The following is a 22723-nucleotide window of genomic DNA, read 5'->3' as shown; positions in this document are numbered from 1 at the left end:
ATATCAGACTGATTAAGGCAAATGCAAATAAAACATTTCACAAGAAAATTTAAGCAATGTCGAATAAAAGTCATATAGGATGGTATATTGCTTTATTTTTTTTTTTCGAATTCTTCTATTTTCATCACCACTTTCGATTGTTGGGCATCATGCTGACTACCATATTTGCTATCGCGACTCTATTGACAGCAGCTCTAAATAATGACTTAGTCGATTTTCCGACTCGCTCCTATTTTCCTCTGATTTAAATAGAAACAATACATGTTTGAATTGTTAAGTTAATTTATTAATGCTGAATGATACTATGAATGATATTTCTTCTTCTAGTCGGGCAGTCCTTTTAGTTCTTTTAATAATATGAGGATGAGGATGTTAAATTCTGCTGGCTGATATATTTCGGTTACGTTGGAAATTTGACACTACTCTTGGATATTACACAGCCAAGAATGTTGTTTTCTTCTGTTCCTCTTACTCTCTATTTTACCTATTTTTTGAAGTATTTTAAAACAATCTATAGTCTTGTGTTCACACTACAAAATATGGTGTTCCACTCGATGAAATTAGAAAATAAATACTCTTGATTTCGTAATGATTTTTAATTGCTTGTGTATTTCGCAATTCGTCCAAATCACATTCCTTACCACATAAAAATTGCTTATACCGAAATAAATAGATTAGAGGCAGTATATTACTCAAGTGCGACAAGATACGATGTGGCATCTTTATCTCACATGATCCGTGACGACATAACTTTTTATCTAATCGATGCTTGTGTACGTGTAATAAAATCAACTTTTAGACAGGTATTTTAATGTTTACAATAATTCTACGAGTATTTGTTTTGTTGAAATCACTAAATCCAATGCCGAAATTTATCAGATTTTTTTGAAAACAATAACTATGAGTAAGCAAGCAGTTTTTTGACATTATAGTTAATTTTTTTAGAGATTTTTAATAACGTTCACCATGAGGAGCAAAAATATAGAACCATCTATTATTTGTTAATATGAACCATATTATGGAATTTGGTTTCTCTTTTCATGAATGGTATAATATAGCTAGTGACAAAAGAAAAAATAACATTATATATATATACATTATATATAATATATATATATATATATATATATATATATATATATATATAAATACAACATTATATAATAACAAAATAACGATGGAACACAAAGACGACAATTATTTAGTAGGTCACAAAAAGCTCACAAATAATAATGTATGCTTGAAAGACATCTATCAGCACAACGCAGTATGGGAAAAGTTGAATCACATTTTCAAATCGTCGGACATACTAATATATGTCTTAAATAAACCTTTAATCAGTGTGTTTTGTCAGTGTTAGAGATTAGCAACACTAAAGTGGAGCTGGGCAGGTCACGTGACTCGAATGACAGATAGCAGATTAACAAAGCGGATACTGAAATGGAGACCGAGAAATGATGCCTAACAAAGCAAAGATCGTCCACCAACACGTTGAACTGACGATCTAAAATATTGCCATAGGAATTGGATGCGAGGCACAATATAGAAACAGATGGAAAATTATGAGGGAGATCTATGTCCAGCAGTGGACAAGTGAAGATTAAATGATGAACTGCACAATAACTAAAAACCCTTAAAAAAATAATAAAAACAGTAGCACCAAAGATTTATAAGATATTGGCTTCCTGGATAACGAGAAAGCAATTTATTAACGTGGAAAATAGTAAATTTACTACCTTAAAACATTACCAATATTTATCTTTTAACGTATCCCAATATGACCGAAACTGAAGGGTTACAATAATTCATAAGCCTGTATTATATATTATAATAATTCATAAGACTGTAAGAATAAGCACAATTGTAACTTCCGCCAGATACTGTCAGTCCCGAAATTCAACCGGACTTCTGTCTTTAGTCTTTTTCCCAAATTTTAACTCCTATACCTGTCACTTTTGGAATACATCTATAATACATATCAAGATGTTGACATTACAGGCGCTGCAGTCTTTTATTCGATGCATATAAAGGCCAATCGCAAGTTTAATGGGCACAAACGATTACAAGGGTATTTTTAGGTACCACCACAGTTAAAATAAGAGATATGTAAATTTTGCTTTTAAATTTATATTCTTTATCAGATGATTGCATATTGCTAAAAAGCTTTATCGACTTCATAATATATTCCAAAACACTTAACTACAAAAACAAACATTTTTTGTATTTTTATTTAGAAGTCTTAATACTTCGCTTATGAACACGTAGTTAAGGTTATAACATGAAAGGTATGTCATAATTGATTATACAGAAAATATTTCCTGTATCCTCAGTTAGTTGGCTGAATGGCTGGTGAGTTATGTCTAACCCAGAAGCTGGTTTCGTTTCGAGTAAAGGCCGTTACGTTCCCTTTTAGTCAATCCATTAACATCGACATTGTGTTGACAACTATTTTGTTTTGTGATGGAGTTATTAAGCAAGTACTCAAGTTGTTGCTGATGATGGTCTGATAGGACCAAAAACGTTTTTAACTATTTGGATTTTTCCAAATTATTTTTTCCAAAATATTTCCATATTATTTGGAAAAATATACCAATCACAATAGAAGTTTTTATTTCGTTGTAAAGTTTTTTAATTATATTATTATTTTGATACCATTAGTTCACCCATTTTTATCGAAATGCGGCTTCTTTTTCAGGATGCTACAACAATTCAGAGTACCAAAAAACACGGTTATAATGAATTTTACCTGCATGGTATTTCAAGAAGTTCCAAAAAATATCTATTGAATCTTATTTAAAAATGTGTAGTGTATTATATAAATGTTTTTTTTTTCATAAAAATACTATCCGTGCAACCTAATTAAAAGGACGCGTATCACGGTAAACACCGGCTTCTTGACAAAATTTTAAGACGCAAAAATTCTTAAAAAACATTGTGTTAAACTTGGTTTTTCAATCAACGGTTAAACTAATAGTGCCATAATAATAATTTAATTGTAACGTTCACAAAAATTTGGTAGTTAAAAGGATTACAACTTTCATAATATTTTTATGGGGTACACATATTTCATTATTTCTTTAAGGTGCTCTTAAAATAGGCTACGTGTACATTTTCATTATAAAATATCAAGTATTGAAAAAAGTCGGTTTTGATTTCGTAACCTCAGTGGGATGTAACTTTTTTTTTGTGCACATTTGCACTAAGATAAGTGTAAAGTGTAAAGTGTAAAATATATGGTTTAATTTATGACTTGCCTTTTTGTTAGATTGGTTTTGTTACAACGAATCGATAAAGCGTTTCAGTGGGGTGATAATTTTGTCACATCCGTTAATATTCTTGAATAAATAAAAAGTTAACGAGGCTATGCTTTCCTGTGTAAATGGGGAAAGTAGACCGATTTCCCGACTATGGAAAATGGCTGAATCGAGTCGAAGTTCCGGATTGCATATCCTGAATAGATATGGTACACTTTTATGAGAATGAGAGAACATGTGGATAGGGGACGCTTTAGTATTTAATTAATTCATTTATGATATGGGAGATCTTTGAACAGAAGTCAGTTTATGGTATTTAAAATATTATAGTAATATTTGTCTCGTATTTCATAAAAACTCCAAAAATAACTGCAGTTAAGCAAAAATTTTAGTGGTCACTTGAAAACGTCCATAATTTTCCATGATAACAGGACAACACATAGTATTTATTACAACCAAACCTAGTAAATGAAACTATATTGATGAATAAGATAGAATTTTTTGTTTTGATTTATCACTTAGACTTGGAATTCGTGAACTCGTGAGAGGAATTGAAGCGAAAAATCGTGTATATATATATATATATATATATATATATATATATATATAATATATGTCTTCCCAAGTTAACATGCTCCTTTTCTAACTTGGCTGCACCGAACTGAAGACGACAGATAGTCAGAAATACGTATATACCGTTGCCTTCCATCGATATACCTTTTTTGGTTTTCTGTTTTGCGAGATATGCCATTACATTTTACTTTTATTATTCACTCGCATTATCCTTTTCTATATATTTATGTATATATGTATATGTATATATATAATTTGGTAAAGTAGTAATAAGCTTCTGAAAACATTTAAATTTCAATTCCACATAAGCTTTTCTTATTTGCCTTCTCGCTGAATGGATGATATGATTATAATAATAAGCAATATGACTTTAAAGTATGCAAAAGAAATAATTTATAAAAAAACTTAAATATTTTAACAGTATTAACAATCATTTTTATCTGAAATGGGAAAATTTGATGAATTCCTATCTTTCTCTAAGTTTCTATAAAACTTCGTTTTATAAGTTTTTGCCAATTTTCTACTTCAATTTCTTTCAACTGATTTTTGAAAATATTCTGAACATTTTACATCTTATATAATTTATAAACACCATAATATGGTATTTTTCTTTGCTCCAAAACTTTCATTTGAGTCCATATAATTTTAACTTGGACTTTCAATTAAATCCAAGTTAGTACCAACATATTCGGTTTTTTGCCATTTCGCCAATAATGGCGCGGAGGGTATAATTAGTCTTTTTCCTTTAACACACGTTACTTTTTCCGTATATAACTATCCAATTGTATAATCTTCATTTACGTTTTGTACAAATAGTATAACACTCATTTTGATCGAGGAAATCTTTAATTTTATTAAATCATTTAGGAAGTTAAATTCCCTTAGAGTTTATTATGCTTTATGTGCTGATAAGCTCAAGTTGCCTTGAAAACCCGATCCGTCTTGGAATTTGTTAGGAATAAAGTACCTGTTTTTCAAGACTAATTTAAAATATGGAATAACAGTTTTCACTTTGATGATTTTAACCTTTTAATATTGTGATTTACATGTTAAATCAAGATAATAGCCAGTTTATTACTCTTTCTTGTTCTTAAAATATTTGTCCAATATTTGAAGGCTATTTGGCAGAAATTCTGAAAATGTTTTTATAAAATATTTTATTTCGGCACGTTTAACTGAAGATTATTATTTAGTTCCGAGGTTATAGTTGATAGTCGTACGCCTACGAATAGATACACTTAAGAAGCTATGGCCAGTTGACAGTGATTTTCAACTTTATTTCAATACCAAATAAAGTGTAGTATACAAAGCAAACATTTTTAATGTTTCAAATGATCATTAATTTTTTTTAATTGGACCTCTAGTTGCATTTTTAGTAGTCTTTCATTTTGATAACATGTCCATGGCGCCTACCAATCGCTTTAACTGTAAATATAAACTCATGCTAAAATAAAATATTAGATTTTATGCATTTTTTAATGAATACACAATAAAGACCAGGCCGGTTTTTTAGCAACTTTATATATATTTATCACATTGATGTGACACCATTAAAACTAACTGTTTCCATGTATTTTTTACGAAACTAGTAGTAGATATATGCAAAAACTCAAAACCTCATTAAGCAAAACCAGCCAGTTCCTTGTGCCAAACCAGTTCGAAGACACCCATAAATTATAGTCATCTCGAATCATTATCATCTTGTCTACTTTTAAGTCGAGATACTGTAACAATATAAAACACAGTTCGTGCAAGTGGCAAATAGCCAAAAATATTCAGGTACCTCATGGTTACAACAGTAGATACCATCTTTGGTTTGTCTGGTCAAGTCAGGTCAGTTACACCACTTGCAAATCATGTTAAACTGTCCGCCGGGCCCGCAATTAAGATAGAAGTCAGCTACAAAAGAATAATTAAATTATTGCAAAAAAAGTTTCAAAACTATATTTTGTAATGATCAAGTGATGTAAATAACACACCTGTAGTGTGAATGCGTTACTCAAATCGATATTGCGTCCTTTTATGAGAAAATGATAAGTTTTTAAGCTTTATCTTGACAGATCTAAGAAATATAATTCGATTTATTTGAAAAAAAGTCTATTACGTAACTGAATAATTTTCTTTCAACTTGTTTAATCATTGGAAAGATATTTATACACTAGTAATATGCGTATTTTGAGAAATAATGGCTTAAATTGTTGTTTATGGTCTCAGTTACGTTTGTTAATAGAAAAACTAATGTAACTAATTGCAACAGAAGCTAGTGTGAAACTTTATTAGAAGCACTAGTAGACAGACCATTTGACAGTTGATAGGTGACACAATAGCTTAAAATTGACATTTAATGTTGTACCGGCAACATTTAAAAGAGCAGTCTACACCAGATACAGTGTAATCATTGTATTATTAACTATTTACTTAATACCGCTGAGAACTTTTTAATAATATACATATTTGTTTTGTTACAGGACGGAATTGAAGCTGGAATCTCTAGAAGATGCCGTGGTATTAGACGAACCAGAAAGCGACTGGTTGCATGACAAAAGAGGGTGTCCCGCCTATGTTAGTCCTGAAATTTTAAAAGCCGGAGCCCACTATTCGGGAAAAGCTGCGGATATGTGGAGTCTCGGAGTTATCCTGTATACGATGTTAGTTGGAAGGTAAGTAATCATACTTATATGATTTTTTTCTATAAATTAAATGTGAACTCGCTGGTTCCAAGCTACTTATCAATTGTACAATTATTCTTCACAAATTTGTTTTACTATTAAATTCATAATTTCTGACTTTCTGGAAATATTACTTATTATTACTTATGTGTCTATTTTTCTGTTCATTATTTTCTAAAGTATGCAAAAGGATTACGCAGAGTAATAAACCAATTATTACAAGAAGTGATTTCATATTCGTACCAAAATAATGATACTTTAGGTATATTATATTATATCAGTAAACATCCCTGCTCTTTCTATATAGATCGGTTCATGTACAAAACATTTAAACATTTCCAATTGAACCTAAAGTTTTAGAATCGAATTTTTCAGATATAGGGAATATTATTTTAAAATAAATCTCATCAATAGTTACCAAGTTTATTTGTACAATCGATGTGCAATTATTGTAAATATTTTTATTATATTAATTAAGCAAGAGATAAGTAAATAGAAAAAATAATTTGGAGATAGGACAGGCACTATCTAAACGACCATAAATGACTGGTAAATTTTTAGAGAAAAAAACTATTTACGAACGATTAAACAAGTCAAGGAAGAAAATAGGCAAATATATTACCTAGACGAAACATAGATAAATGCAGCATTCACTGTTTCTAAATAATATCAAGATAAAAAGAGGAAGGCAGGCATTCTTAAGTGGGATATCGACAGATACGGCAAAGAACCAGCCATGGTATAAAGATAATAATAAAGAAAATAATTATTATGCATATCGAAAGTTCTGAACGTTTTGTAGAAGATGGCTGGCCTATTAACCTTTATTTCAAAACCTTGGTGACTATCACGAATATATGAATGAATATGTTTTTGAACCATGGAACCATGTTGTTATATCTGATTCCGAAAGGAAGTAATAGTGTGATGCACAATGCAAGTAATTATTCTTGTTTACAAAAACGTTGTCCATAAGGCCTTCAGCGATCTGTTACAAGTGGCTCAAAAATGTAAACATACTAAAAGATATAAGAAAAAATAATAATTATAATATCACTAAGACGCCCAAGGATGCATTTAAAAAGTACGTTGTAGATGAAACATTGGATTTGCGTGGTATATCGATGTTTCAACTTCAACTAACAATAACAAAAATATAAATTGTATAAACAAGTAGACAGAACATATAACAGTCGAGCGGTGACACAATAGCTTAAAAGTGACATTTAATGTTATACTGGCAATATTTGACAGAGCAGTTACACTAAATGAATTTACATGAATGAATACATTCTATGAATGAATGCAGTTTACACTAGATGAATTTCCATGTATGAATGTAACAGAATTTATTTGGGCTCAAGTTTAAGGGGAAGTTGCGACGATTTAATTGCTCTCATTATTATTAACCCAAACAGCGATTGTTCTTCTGAGTTTGATTTAGATTAAAATGTGGTATGTGTTATTAAACTCGAGTAAACCGAAATATCTTTTTTTTTACTCCGTTTATTACCAACTGCACACCACTAATGTGCGTTAAGAGTCTGTGCTTTATTTCACTATGTTTAACAGTGATACATACATACTTAATAGATGCTCGTACTTAATGATAATTTATTAGATATGCGTAATATTTTATAGATTTTTAAAGTGATATACGATTGAATTTTCGAATAAATGAATTTTAATCAAACAAAAGGCAGATATCGAGCACAGTTTTTATTAAATCTTGCCCAAGTACTTTCGCTCCTAGAGCATCTTCAGGGGCATTTCGTCAAAATTAGGCTATCAAAATTAGCATACATTTACACAACAGGAGACAAAGGACAAACAGTTTAAAAATTATTATAAAATTCGAAGAAGCTACATATTGGGTAATAAAAGAGAGAACAATGATCAAGATCATTCTCACCTTGTTGCACGGTTTTCCTTGTTTCATCTACTTGCACGAAGGATCTATATTTATTTCAGTTCTTTTAGAATACCTTTATAATTTATACCAATTTTTGTTCTCTTGGCTAATTTTATAATTTTCTTAGAAACTATGTTGTTCAATTTTTACGTTTCAATTGTTAATATGTATATAATAAAATTTGTATTTTTATCAAATTAATACATTGTACAGATCACATACATCTGCCCTCTTCGAATGATGGTGGTAGTATGTTCAAAAATTGCCCGTTTACATCAACAAATTATATAACATTAGCAGGTTCGCCCGGCAAGCAAAAAAAGATTATCGCAAACGCATTCGGGTCCACCTGCCGCGGCTGGTTTTCTCCTTCTTTGTTTCTTTTTGATACCCCTACGGCCCATCAGCAGCTACTGTCAGAACAGAGATGTGGGGCAGGTGAAACTCTTTCTGCTCGTATATATTATATGATCAGAGTATGAGAGGGGTGTCACTGGACGGGGTAACAGGTGAAATTTGTATGTACAGTGATGCTCAACATTTAATATTATGAGATTAAAAAAGTCTTAAACTTTTTCTTCAATTTCATTATTTTTTAATAAAAGCTTTTGATTTCAAATCATATTTCTCACAAATTTTTGGCGAATCAAAATTTTATATTAAGACTTACCCACCAACTGATTTTTGATCATAATTATTACTATTCAATATTTAACATAATTCTTGTAATATTTTGGTTGAGTTCACAAACATCTTTCATTTTAAATATTTTATGTTTCGATTATCAATTTAATAGAATGTAAGTGACAGTGCTATGGTGGCAAACGAAACACTTTTATCCTACTCTCTCTTCTCCATTTCATCAGCACAATTGCGTTTAAATTGCAACTTGTCATTTAAAGCAAACTTAAAAGGTGCTTTTTACATAATAGGAGTTTCTAATATCAATATTTTTCGAGGTTTGATGACACAGACAACTGCCAAAAATAAAGATAATATTAAAGTAGATGAAATTCAGTTCCATTAGCGCACAAATCATAGTATCTTCTACAAACCACCATTCGAACAAAATTAAACCACTACTTTTATTGTAATAGCCCTTTTAAAAACAAATATGTTCACATTAGTTCTAACTTTATCTACTTCATTTCCGGTTGAATAGATAAGGCAGATATAACCCTATAAATGAATATATTAGAGGGAATAGTAATGAGACACGTATTTATCGCTTTCATGATATCGAAGCTTCAAAACAATAGTGTAAACTTATTCCTTTGCGTTTGTTTTAAATAAATTAAAAAATTTACAATTTAAATGAGGATGATGAAAGGTTTATATATTTTTTAAGATAATACGAAAAAGTACCTACGATAATTTATTGTTTTTAGACGCTTTTATTTTTCGAATAATTTGATTTTGTTTAATGTTCAATGACAAACGTTGAAATGACATTTATGTCAAATAAAAATGTTCGGGTGAGTTCCATCTTAAACAGTGACAGTGATATTGAAATTACAATGTCTGTTGTCTACAAATAAAATGGCTAGTCTAGTTACAGAATATCTCTACTTAACAATCTTTTTTATACCTACTTTTCTTATACATCTGTATTATATTATAAATTTTTCGTTAATATTTCTGAAAAAAAATTGTTCTGGTTTAAAATGTTGAATTAAAACATTTTGACATTCTCTGGAAGTCCAAAATGCCTGCAACACGCATCTCCATCTTCCTAACTATCAGATAAAATTCAAAATCGTACCTGAGGACTCGCGAAGGGTTTTTTTATAAGCAGGTGCAGATTTCTAAGGGTTTATCAGCCAGCTTTCTCGGCAAACCATTAATTAGGACAGACAGGTGCCTTGCGTGTACGAGTTCCTTTTTTTCCAAATCCCCAATCAACTTTGTATACGTGTAAGTCAAATTGGGATCCTTTCTTCAGGAAATGGATTTTTGTAGGGTTGTCGTATCGAGTGATCAATTTTTGGAATGTCAGTTAAACTAATTAAAAGACGTAACTAAATTCCTTTAAGATTCTAGTTTCGAAAGAGTTGATATTTGAATTTTACCGTGCAGACACAATATTTTGGATTAGCATGTTTTTTTGTGCATTTGAGAAAATATTTTAAGTACTCAATTTCAATTATACAGATTCAACTATAAAGTTAAAAAAGATTATTCTTCTTTCAGTAACCTGTCCAGTTATCGAACGTTGGCGATCATATTCGCAATAATAACTTTGTTATTAGATTTGAGATTTCGCAGCCAGGATGTTCTTCTTCGGCCCAGACCTCTTCTTCCTGGGATATTGGCCTGTATTACGAGGTTTAAAAGGTTATACTCATCTAAAAAGATGAATAAATACTTCAAATGTAAACATTGCATAAAAGTGTTTGTAAATAATGACCATTTGAAGTATTTTATGAGTTATATGGTCACATAAAACCGATTCTTTTATATCTAAACAATTCTGTTTGTCGTTGTTTATATTATTCCTTCTCAAGTCTCTTTTATTAGCATTAAATTAAATTTCGCTTTTTACTTTCTTTTTTGTAGGTCGAAATACACTTTTATCTCTCCCTTCTTCTTCTTACATCAGGCGACAAACTACTTATTCCTTGCACTGCTTCCTTACATCAAACCCTGTCTATTCGTTAAGCACCACCATGAAGTTCTCTGCTTTTGTTCCTGCTGTATTATCTACTTCATACCATTTACTCTACTTATATTGTAGAGCTTATATTTCTCAGTTGGCAAAGTCCAGTGATCGTCTCTATGACAGTTTTCAGCTCTTATTTGCTAAGATACAATAGACTAGATAAAAGCAAATGTTACTAATCATTTTCTTCATGTGGGTGTGCCTCTGAATCACCTGATCGTATCGTTTAACTTTACACTTTTAAGTATGTAATATTCAATTTAAACCTATCCAATGATTGGTGATAACTTTATACGGTTATAAGCAATGTTAGATACACGACTTTCCGATAAAAAGAGAAACGACTGGTTAAGAAGTAACAAAAGTTGAGGATATCACAACAAAAATTGCCAAACCCAAATGGAGCTTCGAAGGTCACTTTCCTAAACAAAAAGGCCAACCTTGGAACGCCACAATACAACATTGGAGACCTTACAAAGGTAAAGGACCAAGACGAAGGCCATATATAAGATTTTTAGGCGACGTAAAAAGAATATTCGCAATAAATTGGATGTATGTTGCTCAGAATAGAGATCGATGGAAGGAGTTGGGAGAGGCCTTTATCCAAAAATTGACGATAGAAGGCTAAGAAGAAGAAGAAGAAGGTTATATAGAAAGTACTTCAAAATTCACTAAAAATTGTAATCGATTTTGATTTTTTGATATAATTTTAATTAAATTGTATATCAATTACAACAGAAGTTTTCAATTCAATGCAAGGCTTTTTTTTCTTCAAAGATTCCTCTAGAACCTTGTTGTTACCTACTTTGTTCCCTTGGACTCCTTCATTTCCGAAATACAAGTTTTAGTATCACCATATCTGAGTTTACCTGAAAGATCGGTTCCTCAAATACGGTACCAGTGAGGTTTGTGTAACTGCTCAACATCGGGTTTGCATATATTGTTAGTTTTTAGTCTTTGTAACTTCAAAAAAATACCACCGTAATTAGATTTAACGGGGGGAGACCCGTGATGGTGTTCCCATATTTTTTAGATATTCTGTGACTCTGTAGTGATGAGACTGGCTGTACTATCGATCACGGTGTTAATACATAATATGTTACAATCTATGTATATCCAACATGTCACCTTCAGTTTCATTGTTCAGATTTTATCAACAACTGTTTCGCAGTTCCAGACAAGTTGCATAGCCCTTTTAATTTTTTGCAGCATTCCTTTTATTTTTATTTTGTTTTTGTTATTTTTGTTGATTCACTCTTTAATTCTATTCACATGTTTATTTTGAAATCATTGAAGTTTCTTGACATACCACTTAAATTTGTAGAAAAATACACTTTAAAATTAGCGTATCCATTTCCGTATATTTAATCTACAAAATTTATTTCACTGCTCAATCCATCACCGATAGATACACCAACCCACAAAGTTCAAGGCCCAATTATAACATTATCTAGTTTGCTTGTCAGACCGTAACTAAGTATGTAAAAAATCGCGGCCCGTAATGTACGTACTTTTAGAGATGAATCGAAGCATGAAGCGGCCTGCGGTACCCGTAGTGGTACTATTATTTTATGGTTCTATCAGAGGTTACGGGCCAGCGACTTCAATGTCTCTTTTTATCAGCTGTGCTGTTCGCATTAATTGCTCGTGTCCATATGTTTAGAAGGAGGAAATCCTGGTTCAGTGATTGCTAAAGATTTGATACTTGATTTTATTTATTCAAATGCTTTAATTATTTTATATATAAACAATTGTTTCACTTTGCAACGCCAAATATTCTTTAAATTTAGATAGTTTTTATCATTATTTCTTCATCGTATTAGCTCTGTGTCATGTGACAACTGGGGACCTATATATATATATATATATATATATATATATATATATATATATATATATATATATATATATATATATATATATATATATATCATATTAAAAAAATGCAACTCCAAAAACCGTTAATACTTTTATACGAACTTAACGAAGTTCATCATAAACAAGTATTATCTTTTATTCGAGCAATTTGCCCATGTACATGCGTTAAAGAATGTCCATAAATTAACTCTTAAAAATGTAAAACGAACTAATGGACTGTTGCACGTTTTAACCCCTCAGGGCGATGAGTACTTCCGATAAAAGAATTACGCGAATAGTAACTTCCTGTTCGTAAAGGCCACTTTACGGAAAACGTCCGTTATTATTTTGGTACATAACCTCAATTTTATTTCCCAAGCTGTCATGCGTAACGGACGAACCATATGTTGTAGAAAATTAGTAACCCCAAGTCACAGGTGAACCTCTTTCTTTATAATTTCTTATTGTTTCCGATGCTCTTAAATGCATTGCCAGTGGCGTAGATACCTGATCAGCTGTATAAATTAGTTTTATTTAATATTCAGTATTCCACTTTAAGTTCCTTTAAGTTCTTTCTTTAGTAGACAATAAATAGCGCAATTACAAATATCACCAAATGATAGATAACATGATCACACTAGAATAAATTGACATAATTTTTATTACCGTTCTTATTTTTTTTATGAATTTCTTTCCCTTTTTATTCTGAGGCCACATAATATAGCTTCTATGATCTGCTCTTCTAGGTACACTCAGTTAAGTACATAAAAAGCTAATGATTTAAAATATTAACAAATTTCGTCTTATATAACTTTCTTATTTATGACGAAATTGTGATAATTTTTTGGAGTAGTAAAACAAAAATCGTTCAACAATAAAAACCCCTACACACATCCCGAAAAGACCGACCAACTGCCCGACGGTTGATCTGTGTGTATGGTTGTTGGCCGGCAAAAAAAGTTGTCACGTTCCGACATACATTCCTTATATCAGAAACAGTTTTAATTTTGTGTTCCAATGTTGATTCTCTCAATAGCCTCGATGACAATATTGTCTTCCTATGCTGCTCTTTTATTTTTCATTTAACTCTGAGCGTATTCGATATTCGTTTAAGACACGCCTCAAGGGTTTCGTATTTTCACTTTCATACGTTTAATATGTCGTCGATTTAATACAAGAAGCAATCATATAATGACGATAACAAATATAAGAATACATCTCAAAATAGAAAGATACAAGCGGATTAAAAATAAATGAAATACAACGTGAACAAACCCCATAAAATAAAGGAGTTTTAAGAATGTATAAATCGTTTCATAAAAAATAACACTCCTTTGAAAAACAATTGGCTCTTCATACTATTAAAAACAAAAACTTTGTTCAGAAAGCAGAAAATCTAATGAAAAATTAGTCCATTAAGCACCCAGTAATATCACGTTGAAATTTCCCTTCTATCTGATGTGATAACATGTTCAGATATTTTACTGTTTAATGAGCTGCTAATGATTTGATTTGACACCTCGTATACATATACACAAGTATATATGAACATATACTATAGTCTACAAGAACATGGGAGATTATTGGGTTAATTGACCCAGCATGAATCACATATAAAACAATACTACAATATGTAATAACAAATTTAGAAACTATGCCGCCAATTCTTATCGGTACATGTGAGTCACAGCTAAGATAAACTTACCACTCAAGGGGGTAAGTTTTTTTAGGCCAAATATTTTTGTACGGCATTTATAACTTGAAAGGTAATAAAAAAATAATGACCTGCGACCTAATACCATACAAAAATATTGGTACCAGGAGCAGGGAAATTTTTTTATTTTCGGAAAACTTTTCCATCCCTGGGACAGGGGTGAAAAATCTAAAGCGCAATCCTTAATTTGAACCCTCATGCTTTGTGTACCGATAAGAATTAGCGACATAGTTTCTAAAGTTGTTGTCATGTATTGATTTATATGTGTCAAATGACCTATTAAAAATATCCCATGGGCTTGTAGTCTACTACGCCAACATCTACTTCACTAATTGCGTTATAAGTTATTCAAATGTTCATATATTTAGAGAATAAAAATAATGTTTACTGTGTTTTATATTTCCAATAATTATCTGTTTTTGTAGTATTTTTAGTACGTAATAGGTGTATTTATCGTCTTTATTTAATTTACTATATAAGTGCTGAATTTATGATAAGTTATTATTGTTATTGTATTGGTAAATTTCTAAAACTTAAATGTTTGTTTGGCTCGGTTTTATTTTCGGTAAAAGTATTTTTGGATATTTTTCTTTAAATTGTTACTGTTTCGCAATCGTAGGATTAACAAAATACATAGTTTCTATTGGTACTTATTAAAATTATTATTTGCTTTCACTGTTTTTTCCTTAATGATTTTAATTGTTTTTTTTATGTAATACGAGCCTGTGCTACGTCTCTGGTTAAAGCAACAGTTGCTGGTTATTAATTTCTTTACTACTATTGGGGTTGTTGATTCTATCTTCCGTAATATAGACGGTAGCCATATGGCGGGAAATCATGTTCATGTTGGGAGTACTGAAGGTACCAAATCAATTTTGTGAGAAAATGTTTTTAAACCACTAATTTATAAAATACTAAATTTAACATTTTTATTGCCTGTTATATAAATTAAACAAATGGATTCCAGCTAAGCTACAATCTTACTTATTTATAATTATTGTGTACGAATGGTAACCAAGCAATTTTATAAAACATTGCTTTTAAATCACGTATATGTGATTTGTGGTTTGTTTTATTTGCTTATATAATATATTCTTGTTAAGCTTCACCGGTACTTAATAATTCATAAATCTCACAATTTATTACAATGACGTCCATAGCGACTATTAGCACGGGTTGTTCTATTTGCTACCATATAAATATCTGCTTCTGTCAGCACCATATGGCACACTTCAGAGATTTTTTAATATTAAAATTTATTTTGAATCCTATTAAATATACATTGCTATATTTTTTGTTCTGATTTGACACGTCTGCTTATAGATGTTGTCTACTCGCTTAGAAAAACCTGTAGGTGTTGATTATTTAAACAATATCTAACTATACAATAGTTTATTCATAATAGCATTGCAAAGAAAACACAAAAATTTTAAAAATATCGTATTTTTTCAAATTAGCCTTCTTCTAACTTGATACACTTTTCTAATGATTTTCAATAGCGTGTATATTCAGTATAAGGCAAGACTGTGGAATTACACAAAATAATATTTATTTATTCACCGTCAGCTTTATTTCCGTGTCTCAAGCTCATAACGTTCTATATCTATATTTTTTAGGCTCATGTGTTTTTTAAAGTATTTTCCGAAGGGCCAAATATTAAATATGTCCTAATCCGAGTCCGAGTACCTCTTCTCGATGGTATGACGGATGTTGCAAAGAAACATATTTATCTACTTTCTTGAAGGACCTGGTCGAAGTTTATTGTATATTATCTTGTTTGTGTCGTCTGATAATTTTATAAGTTGCGATTAAAACATTGAAGTTACGAATGGTATATTTTTCTGTCAACCAAGACGTCAATAGACCCTTTTGTATAATTACTGGTGTGTGTTTTATTTTAAGTTGTAGTAAATTAACTTTTCTATTAACGCCTTGGTGGCGCAGTAATAGAGCCTCAATTTACCGTTCGTTAAAAAACATAGATCGTGAATTCGAATACGGCCGGGTGAGAATTTTTATCTTTTTTGTAGGATTGCAATTACTAACACACTATTTCTATCAACCATTTTTCATAATTTTCTGAATTGAAGGAACATATACAATTGGCTTGTCTACTATTTCATCATCATCATCATGCAACCTCCTCTGTCCACTGGTTAATAGGTTCCTTATTTTGTCTTTTGTTGTCACGCCGAGAATCCATATTTCCATGCGCCTTTGTGCCACTCGCATTTTTAGTGCTGTTGTTTTTGTGAAAGTGAGAGTTTCTGCTCCGTATGTCATAATAGGAAGAACGCATTGGTCAAATGTCTTCCATTTCATAGCCATCGGGATGTTGCTCTTAAAGATGTCTCTTAGTGAACCATACCATACGCTGTGTACTATTTAATGGGGTTTAAATACTTAATACTTAATGCATATAGCACTAATGTTATCTCGTTCAATTGATAAACGTCGATTATCTTGTCTTTTCTTCCATGAATTTTTTTGAACATTTTTCTTTGCGGATATATATTGTTTCCACTGCTTGCAAAGATACTCCAGTAGCTTCACTTACACGTTGTGTTATATTGGTTCAATACTTTTTGCGTATACGAGTATTTAAATATATTGTCAGAAATTGCATTCTTTACCAATTTAATTTGTATACATGTACACGTAACCTTCTCCCTTTTATACAAAATATTCTAATATGTCTGCTCGCACTTTTCTTTATGAGGCTTAAAGACATATATAAATATATTTCATAAAATATAAAAGAACGATATAATTATACTACAGTCCTTGTAAGACTATGCAAATTAACCGAGTCATTACAATAGGTTATTATATGGATTTCTATATAGAATTATTTGGTAACCAATTTCCTGTTAATTTTGTTTATTGTTTATACTTATATACTTTTCTTTGTTACAGGTATCCCTTCAACGACTCAGAACATGCGTCGCTATTCGCCAAAATATCCCGAGGTCATTTCGTAATTCCCGAGTGTTTATCGTCACGAGCGAGGTGTTTAATTCGATCACTGCTTAGACGAGAACCCTCAGAACGCATCACCTCAGCAGACATCCTCTACCACCCTTGGTTAGCGAAGGAAGACAAAGATTGGTCTTCGAGGTCCTGTGATCAATTAGTGCCCGAATGCAGTCTCTATGACGATTAGTTCCTGAATTTTTTCTGTGAAAAATTGTGCAAAGTGCAAATTTTGTGCTGTGTTTTAGATTAAGTCAATTCCGTCGGCAGGCATTCGACGGATTGGATTGGAAGAGATACAGTTCGTTGAGTATCTCATGATTCTGGTGTTTTGCAGGCGAAATACGTCTTGTACTGTTAAAATTCGTTCAATCAGGTGTCATGAGATTCTGGACGAACATTAGATAGCAATAGTAAGTGCAATGTGATTCAAAAGTTATATTTCAAACTTCTTGAAAGGAAAAGTATTACTTAGAAATGGTTGTCTGCAACTTTGAATCTATGACAATCAATTTTAAATTTTTCTTTACCTACAAGTCTATATAACAAAATAAACAATTTATTCGATTTCAAAAAGAGCTTTAAATAAAAAAATTGAGTCACTTCTTTTCGCAATGAACTGGTTTGTGCCTGTTGCACGCCTGCCCGACGTATTTGAAGCCATGATTTAGTCGTAATGTTAACAAATTGTGGTATTTGTTTTTGTTTTGTTAATCGATGCGCAAAAAGTTTTTAGGTAACTTTTATTTATTTTGTTATCTAATCTAATTTTTGGTGTCTACCCAAAAACGTTTTGCCGCATCCTTCCATGGATCGTTCTGATATTATTGTTCGTCTAGATTTGTTGGAATCTAAAAATATAGACCAGCTAAGAAGAACTGAATCGTTGTTTTGATTTTAAAGCATCACGTTAGTTTTCTTTTAAGAATTAAGACTGAAAAGACGTTTTAAAACTTATACTACTGTTAAAAATACTGCCAATAAAAATAAAATTTGTTTTGGGATTCATTATGTGTTAACTTTTGTTTTCTAATAGAAACTCGAAGAATGGAAAGGCATCATGTACACAAAGCATTAATATAATATTGAAGTTGGCAACAATAAAATTGATTGTCAACTGTTAATGACATGTCAGTGTTTTGTAGATGTTATTTTTGTTTGACATTTCTTTTTTCGTTATGAAGTAGTGATAATGACTTAAATTTTGATGTATTGTTTAAAGTATCCCTATTTCTTAAGGAAAAGATTCAACTAATGATATAAGTAATTGTGTTATTGTCAATTTCATGATATATGTTAATATCACTACATTCTTCACGTAAAATCGTTTTGTTTTTTAATTAAAAAACTGTCAGATCACGTTTTTTTTGTTTAAGCACATACTTTTTATCAAGTTTATTGTTGTTGAGTGCAAATGTATTTGGAATGATTTGTTTTGGTTTTGTTAATAGCATCATGTCATTATTTGATTTTATTTGTTTTTATATTTAAACGAAGCAGATTTTAATTCTCTTATTTTTAATAAACAATGCAATTTTTATTGATTCATTTTTCAATGAGCGGGAGAGAGATAGAGAGAGAGAGAGAGAGAGAAACAGAGGCAGAGCGAGAGACAGAGAAAGCCAGAAAAAGTGAGGAAAATAGAGAAATAGTGAGAAAGATGGGGAAAAAAAAAGAGAATGAGAGGGTGCGAAAGAGGAAAACTGGTAAAGAGCGAGAGAAACTGTACGCCTGAGAGTGGCCACTTGGCAGTAATTTATTACTCCCTGTCTACCAATGCCAAATAAAGTTTAGTATCATTTCTGAATTATAAACTAAGGTTACAGGCAAATAGTTCTCAGTTATTTGTTTTGTTCGAAATGCATTTGCAGAGTATGTTTGTACATATTTTACTATTAATTAAAAAAAAACTCTGTTAAAATATAAACAACTTTCGTGATGCATGTTAGTATTGTGATCTCGGTCAAATTGATTTTGACTACACTGTGTATATTTTTCGAACTGAACCTGTACATAAAATCGTTGTATATTTCGTTTTTAATTTATATAAATATAATGTTAGTTGATATATAATTTATCGTTGTATATCATTGTAAATAGCTTCGCAACTGTGAGGAAATGTTCATCGGTGGTATATAGATATGCTGTTGTTCTAATTAAAGAAACATTTTTTACTACGTTGGACTTTTATTTATTACATTTTAATCCTACCACTATCTTTACCGTAAGTCTGAGTAGTGTAGTATACAGGATTCTTTCATGTAGTGCGAGGAGTTCCAAGTTCGAATCACACCGTGTGAATTTTTAAATTTAAATAATTATTATATAATATAATAGATTTTAAAAATGTTAAATAAATATAGTGTGCCCTTACCATACAACAGAAAAGGGGGTCAATTATGCGTCCTTTAACCAGTTTAGTAGTATTATCAATTGCGTCACTGGAGAATTAATTTTTTTTACTTGTTCCTCAGGCAAGGACAAGTTAATTAAATAAATGAATTTTACAAAAGATTTAGAAGCCAAGCTTCTATACTAGCGTTTCATTACTTTTTCTCTATAGTAAAAGGCTTATATATAGATAGATATAAGGTTTTAATCAACAGAAATTGTACACATAATATTAACAAAAACGTAGGGGGTACAGCAGCACCATCAGCAGAAACAGCGGGAGTGACAATATGGGCAGCTAAAAAGTTCATAAAGGTTCTTTTCCAATGGTCCCATTCCTTTGCTGTTGATTTCAAAGATGGATCCCCGTCGAACCTCTCGGGTCTTAGATACTTCTTCATTTATGTTGATTAAATTGAAATGATAAAGCAAAACCTAGGATATAAGGTTTTAATCAACATAAATTGTACACATAATGTTAACAAAAACAATAGAAATTAATATGGCAGTGACAGTGACTTCTGTCAAACACTGACAGCATAAAGTTGCCTACAATATTCAAAGTCTACAGCCTAAGCAATACCAAGAAGGTTAATATCACATCATTCTCCCACACTATAATCTTCCAAATACCGTGGTAAATGACGAATTCTTTCAGATCTTCTAGGTAGTGCTGAAGGGGGCGATAAGCTCTATTCAGAACTCATTGGGGGTTCTTCAAGAAGTAATGAATCCGGTGGAGGGGGAGATGTAGATGTATCTGCCAGGGGCTGCACGTTTTGCGGGGTTGTATTGGATAAGGAATCATTAAGACTCGAATGTAACTCATGTGGGTCTTCTACGAACACTAATTCTTGACCTGGTATATCTAGTATTTCCCCTTCACCTCGACCACTCGGAGCCAGATGACGATTAGACACTGTGGTCTCCCGTCTTTCTTTCAGTTTAACAAAAGAGTATTCAGGATTTGCCTCTATTACCTCCACTTCCTCTAAGATAGGCTGGTACTTGTTTTTCCTATCGAACCATTTCATCAAGACATGTGCAGATTCTGCTTGCCATGACGGTATTGTATTCCCATTTGGAGATCGACATGTGTGCACGAACATCCTTTCATGTGGCGTACAGTTAGTTGCGGTACACAACAGTGAACGAATGGAATGCAACACGACAGGTAGGTATTGTTCCCAAGTCTCAATAGGTGCTTCATGTGATTCACAGGCCAGTTGAATAGCTTTGCAAACAGTAGAATTCAACTTCTCCACTTGATCATTTCCTTGAGGATTATAAGCAGTAGTTAAACTTGTTGTGATTCCTCTGGAGTTGAGAAACTCTTTGACTTCAGCTGATAGAAATTGAGTCCCTCTATCCGAATGAATGTATGCAGTCATTCCAAACATCATGTCACAACATAAGTTATTTAAGTTCTTGATTACTGTTTTGGCACTAATGTCACTGCATGGGAAAGCAAATGGGAATCTGGAATACTCATCTATTACCATAAGAATATAACGATTATTGGTATTCGAAGGTACTGGTCCTTTAAACTCAATACTAAGGCGTTCGAAGGGAAATGTGGCTTTTACAAGCTTTGGAAAAAGCCCCTCATTCTTAAAGTACCTCGGCTTAATTTTAGCACATACCCCACAGTCACGAGTCATAGTCTTGACTTCATTGAGAGAGAAAGGCAAATTCTTTGATTTTATCCAATGAAACATACGTGTTACCCCAGGATGACAAAGTGCAGTGTGAAGTGACTTGAGTTTTGATGCACCTGCCACCGTGGTATTAGCACAAGAGCAGATGCGCGATAAAGCACCCGCTGCTTGGTTGTCTTTTCCTGGTCGATACACAATGTCATATTTATAAGGTGCCAATTCAAGTCGCCATCTGTATTTTCTGATTTTTAATCTTGCTGGAATGCTTCGTGTTGAACATAAATGTTACATACTTTTGATCAGTAATGATTGTGAAAGGCTTTCCTATAAGAAAATGGCGCCACTTCTTTAGAAATTCAACAATAGCATATGCTTCTTTCTCCACAGCAGAATTGTTCAGCCCACTAGAGTTAAGTAATCTTGAAAAGAAAGCAACAAGTCTGCAATCCTGACTAAAGATATCAGCAATTGAGTGTTCTGAAGCATCAGTTTCAACAACAAATGGCATATTTTCGTTGATAGCGTGAACAGATGACTTTGCAACTATAGATTTCAGATTTTCAAAACAAGATAAAGCATCTTCGTTCAATGGAAAATTGTTGACATGAGCTAGTGTGTGGACCCTTTCGGAAAATTTGGGAATCCATTTTGAATAATGGGCAAACATACCTAATACCCTCCTGAGAGATGCAGTGCCATTCGGTGGAGGCATTTTTAATAAGGGTTGCAGTCTGCTAGCATCGGGTTTTATCACATGGTTTGGTCCTATAGTATAACCAAGTAAGTTTATTACTGTTTGATTGAATTTGCTCTTGGTTTTGTTTAGTGTCAAGCCATATTTGTCCGTGGCCTTGAGAAAGTTCTCAAGATTTTTATCATGTTCTACCTTCCTCTTACCACAAACAGTTATGTCATCAAGGTAGGCATATATCCCTTCAAGGTTTTCTGTGCGTATGAGCCAGTCGATTGTTCTTTGGAAACTGGCTACACCATTGGTAACACCAAACGGAATGCGACAAAATTGGTACAGTTTCCCACCGGCTTCAAAAGCTGTGTACATCTT

At 31.8% G+C, this 22723-nt stretch overlaps 1 protein-coding gene across 1 annotated transcript in view; it reads left to right on the top strand.

Annotated features, from left to right (window-relative positions):
• Positions 1-19788, top strand: part of trbl (tribbles pseudokinase 2) — a 90073-nt gene extending 70285 nt beyond the window's left edge. The window contains exons 4-5 of the mRNA XM_072540574.1: positions 6296-6487; positions 17555-19788. Coding sequence (XP_072396675.1) covers positions 6296-6487; positions 17555-17801 — 439 coding nt within the window. The 3' untranslated portion in view covers positions 17802-19788. The remainder of the gene's footprint in view (positions 1-6295; positions 6488-17554) is intronic.
• Positions 19789-22723: the final 2935 nt, after the last annotated feature.

The sequence above is a fragment of the Diabrotica undecimpunctata genome, chromosome 8 (assembly GCF_040954645.1).
Source record: "Diabrotica undecimpunctata isolate CICGRU chromosome 8, icDiaUnde3, whole genome shotgun sequence".
Lineage (NCBI taxonomy): Eukaryota > Metazoa > Arthropoda > Insecta > Coleoptera > Chrysomelidae > Diabrotica > Diabrotica undecimpunctata.
Note: the sequence above shows the minus strand (reverse complement) of the source record. Positions and strands in the feature narration are given on the sequence as shown.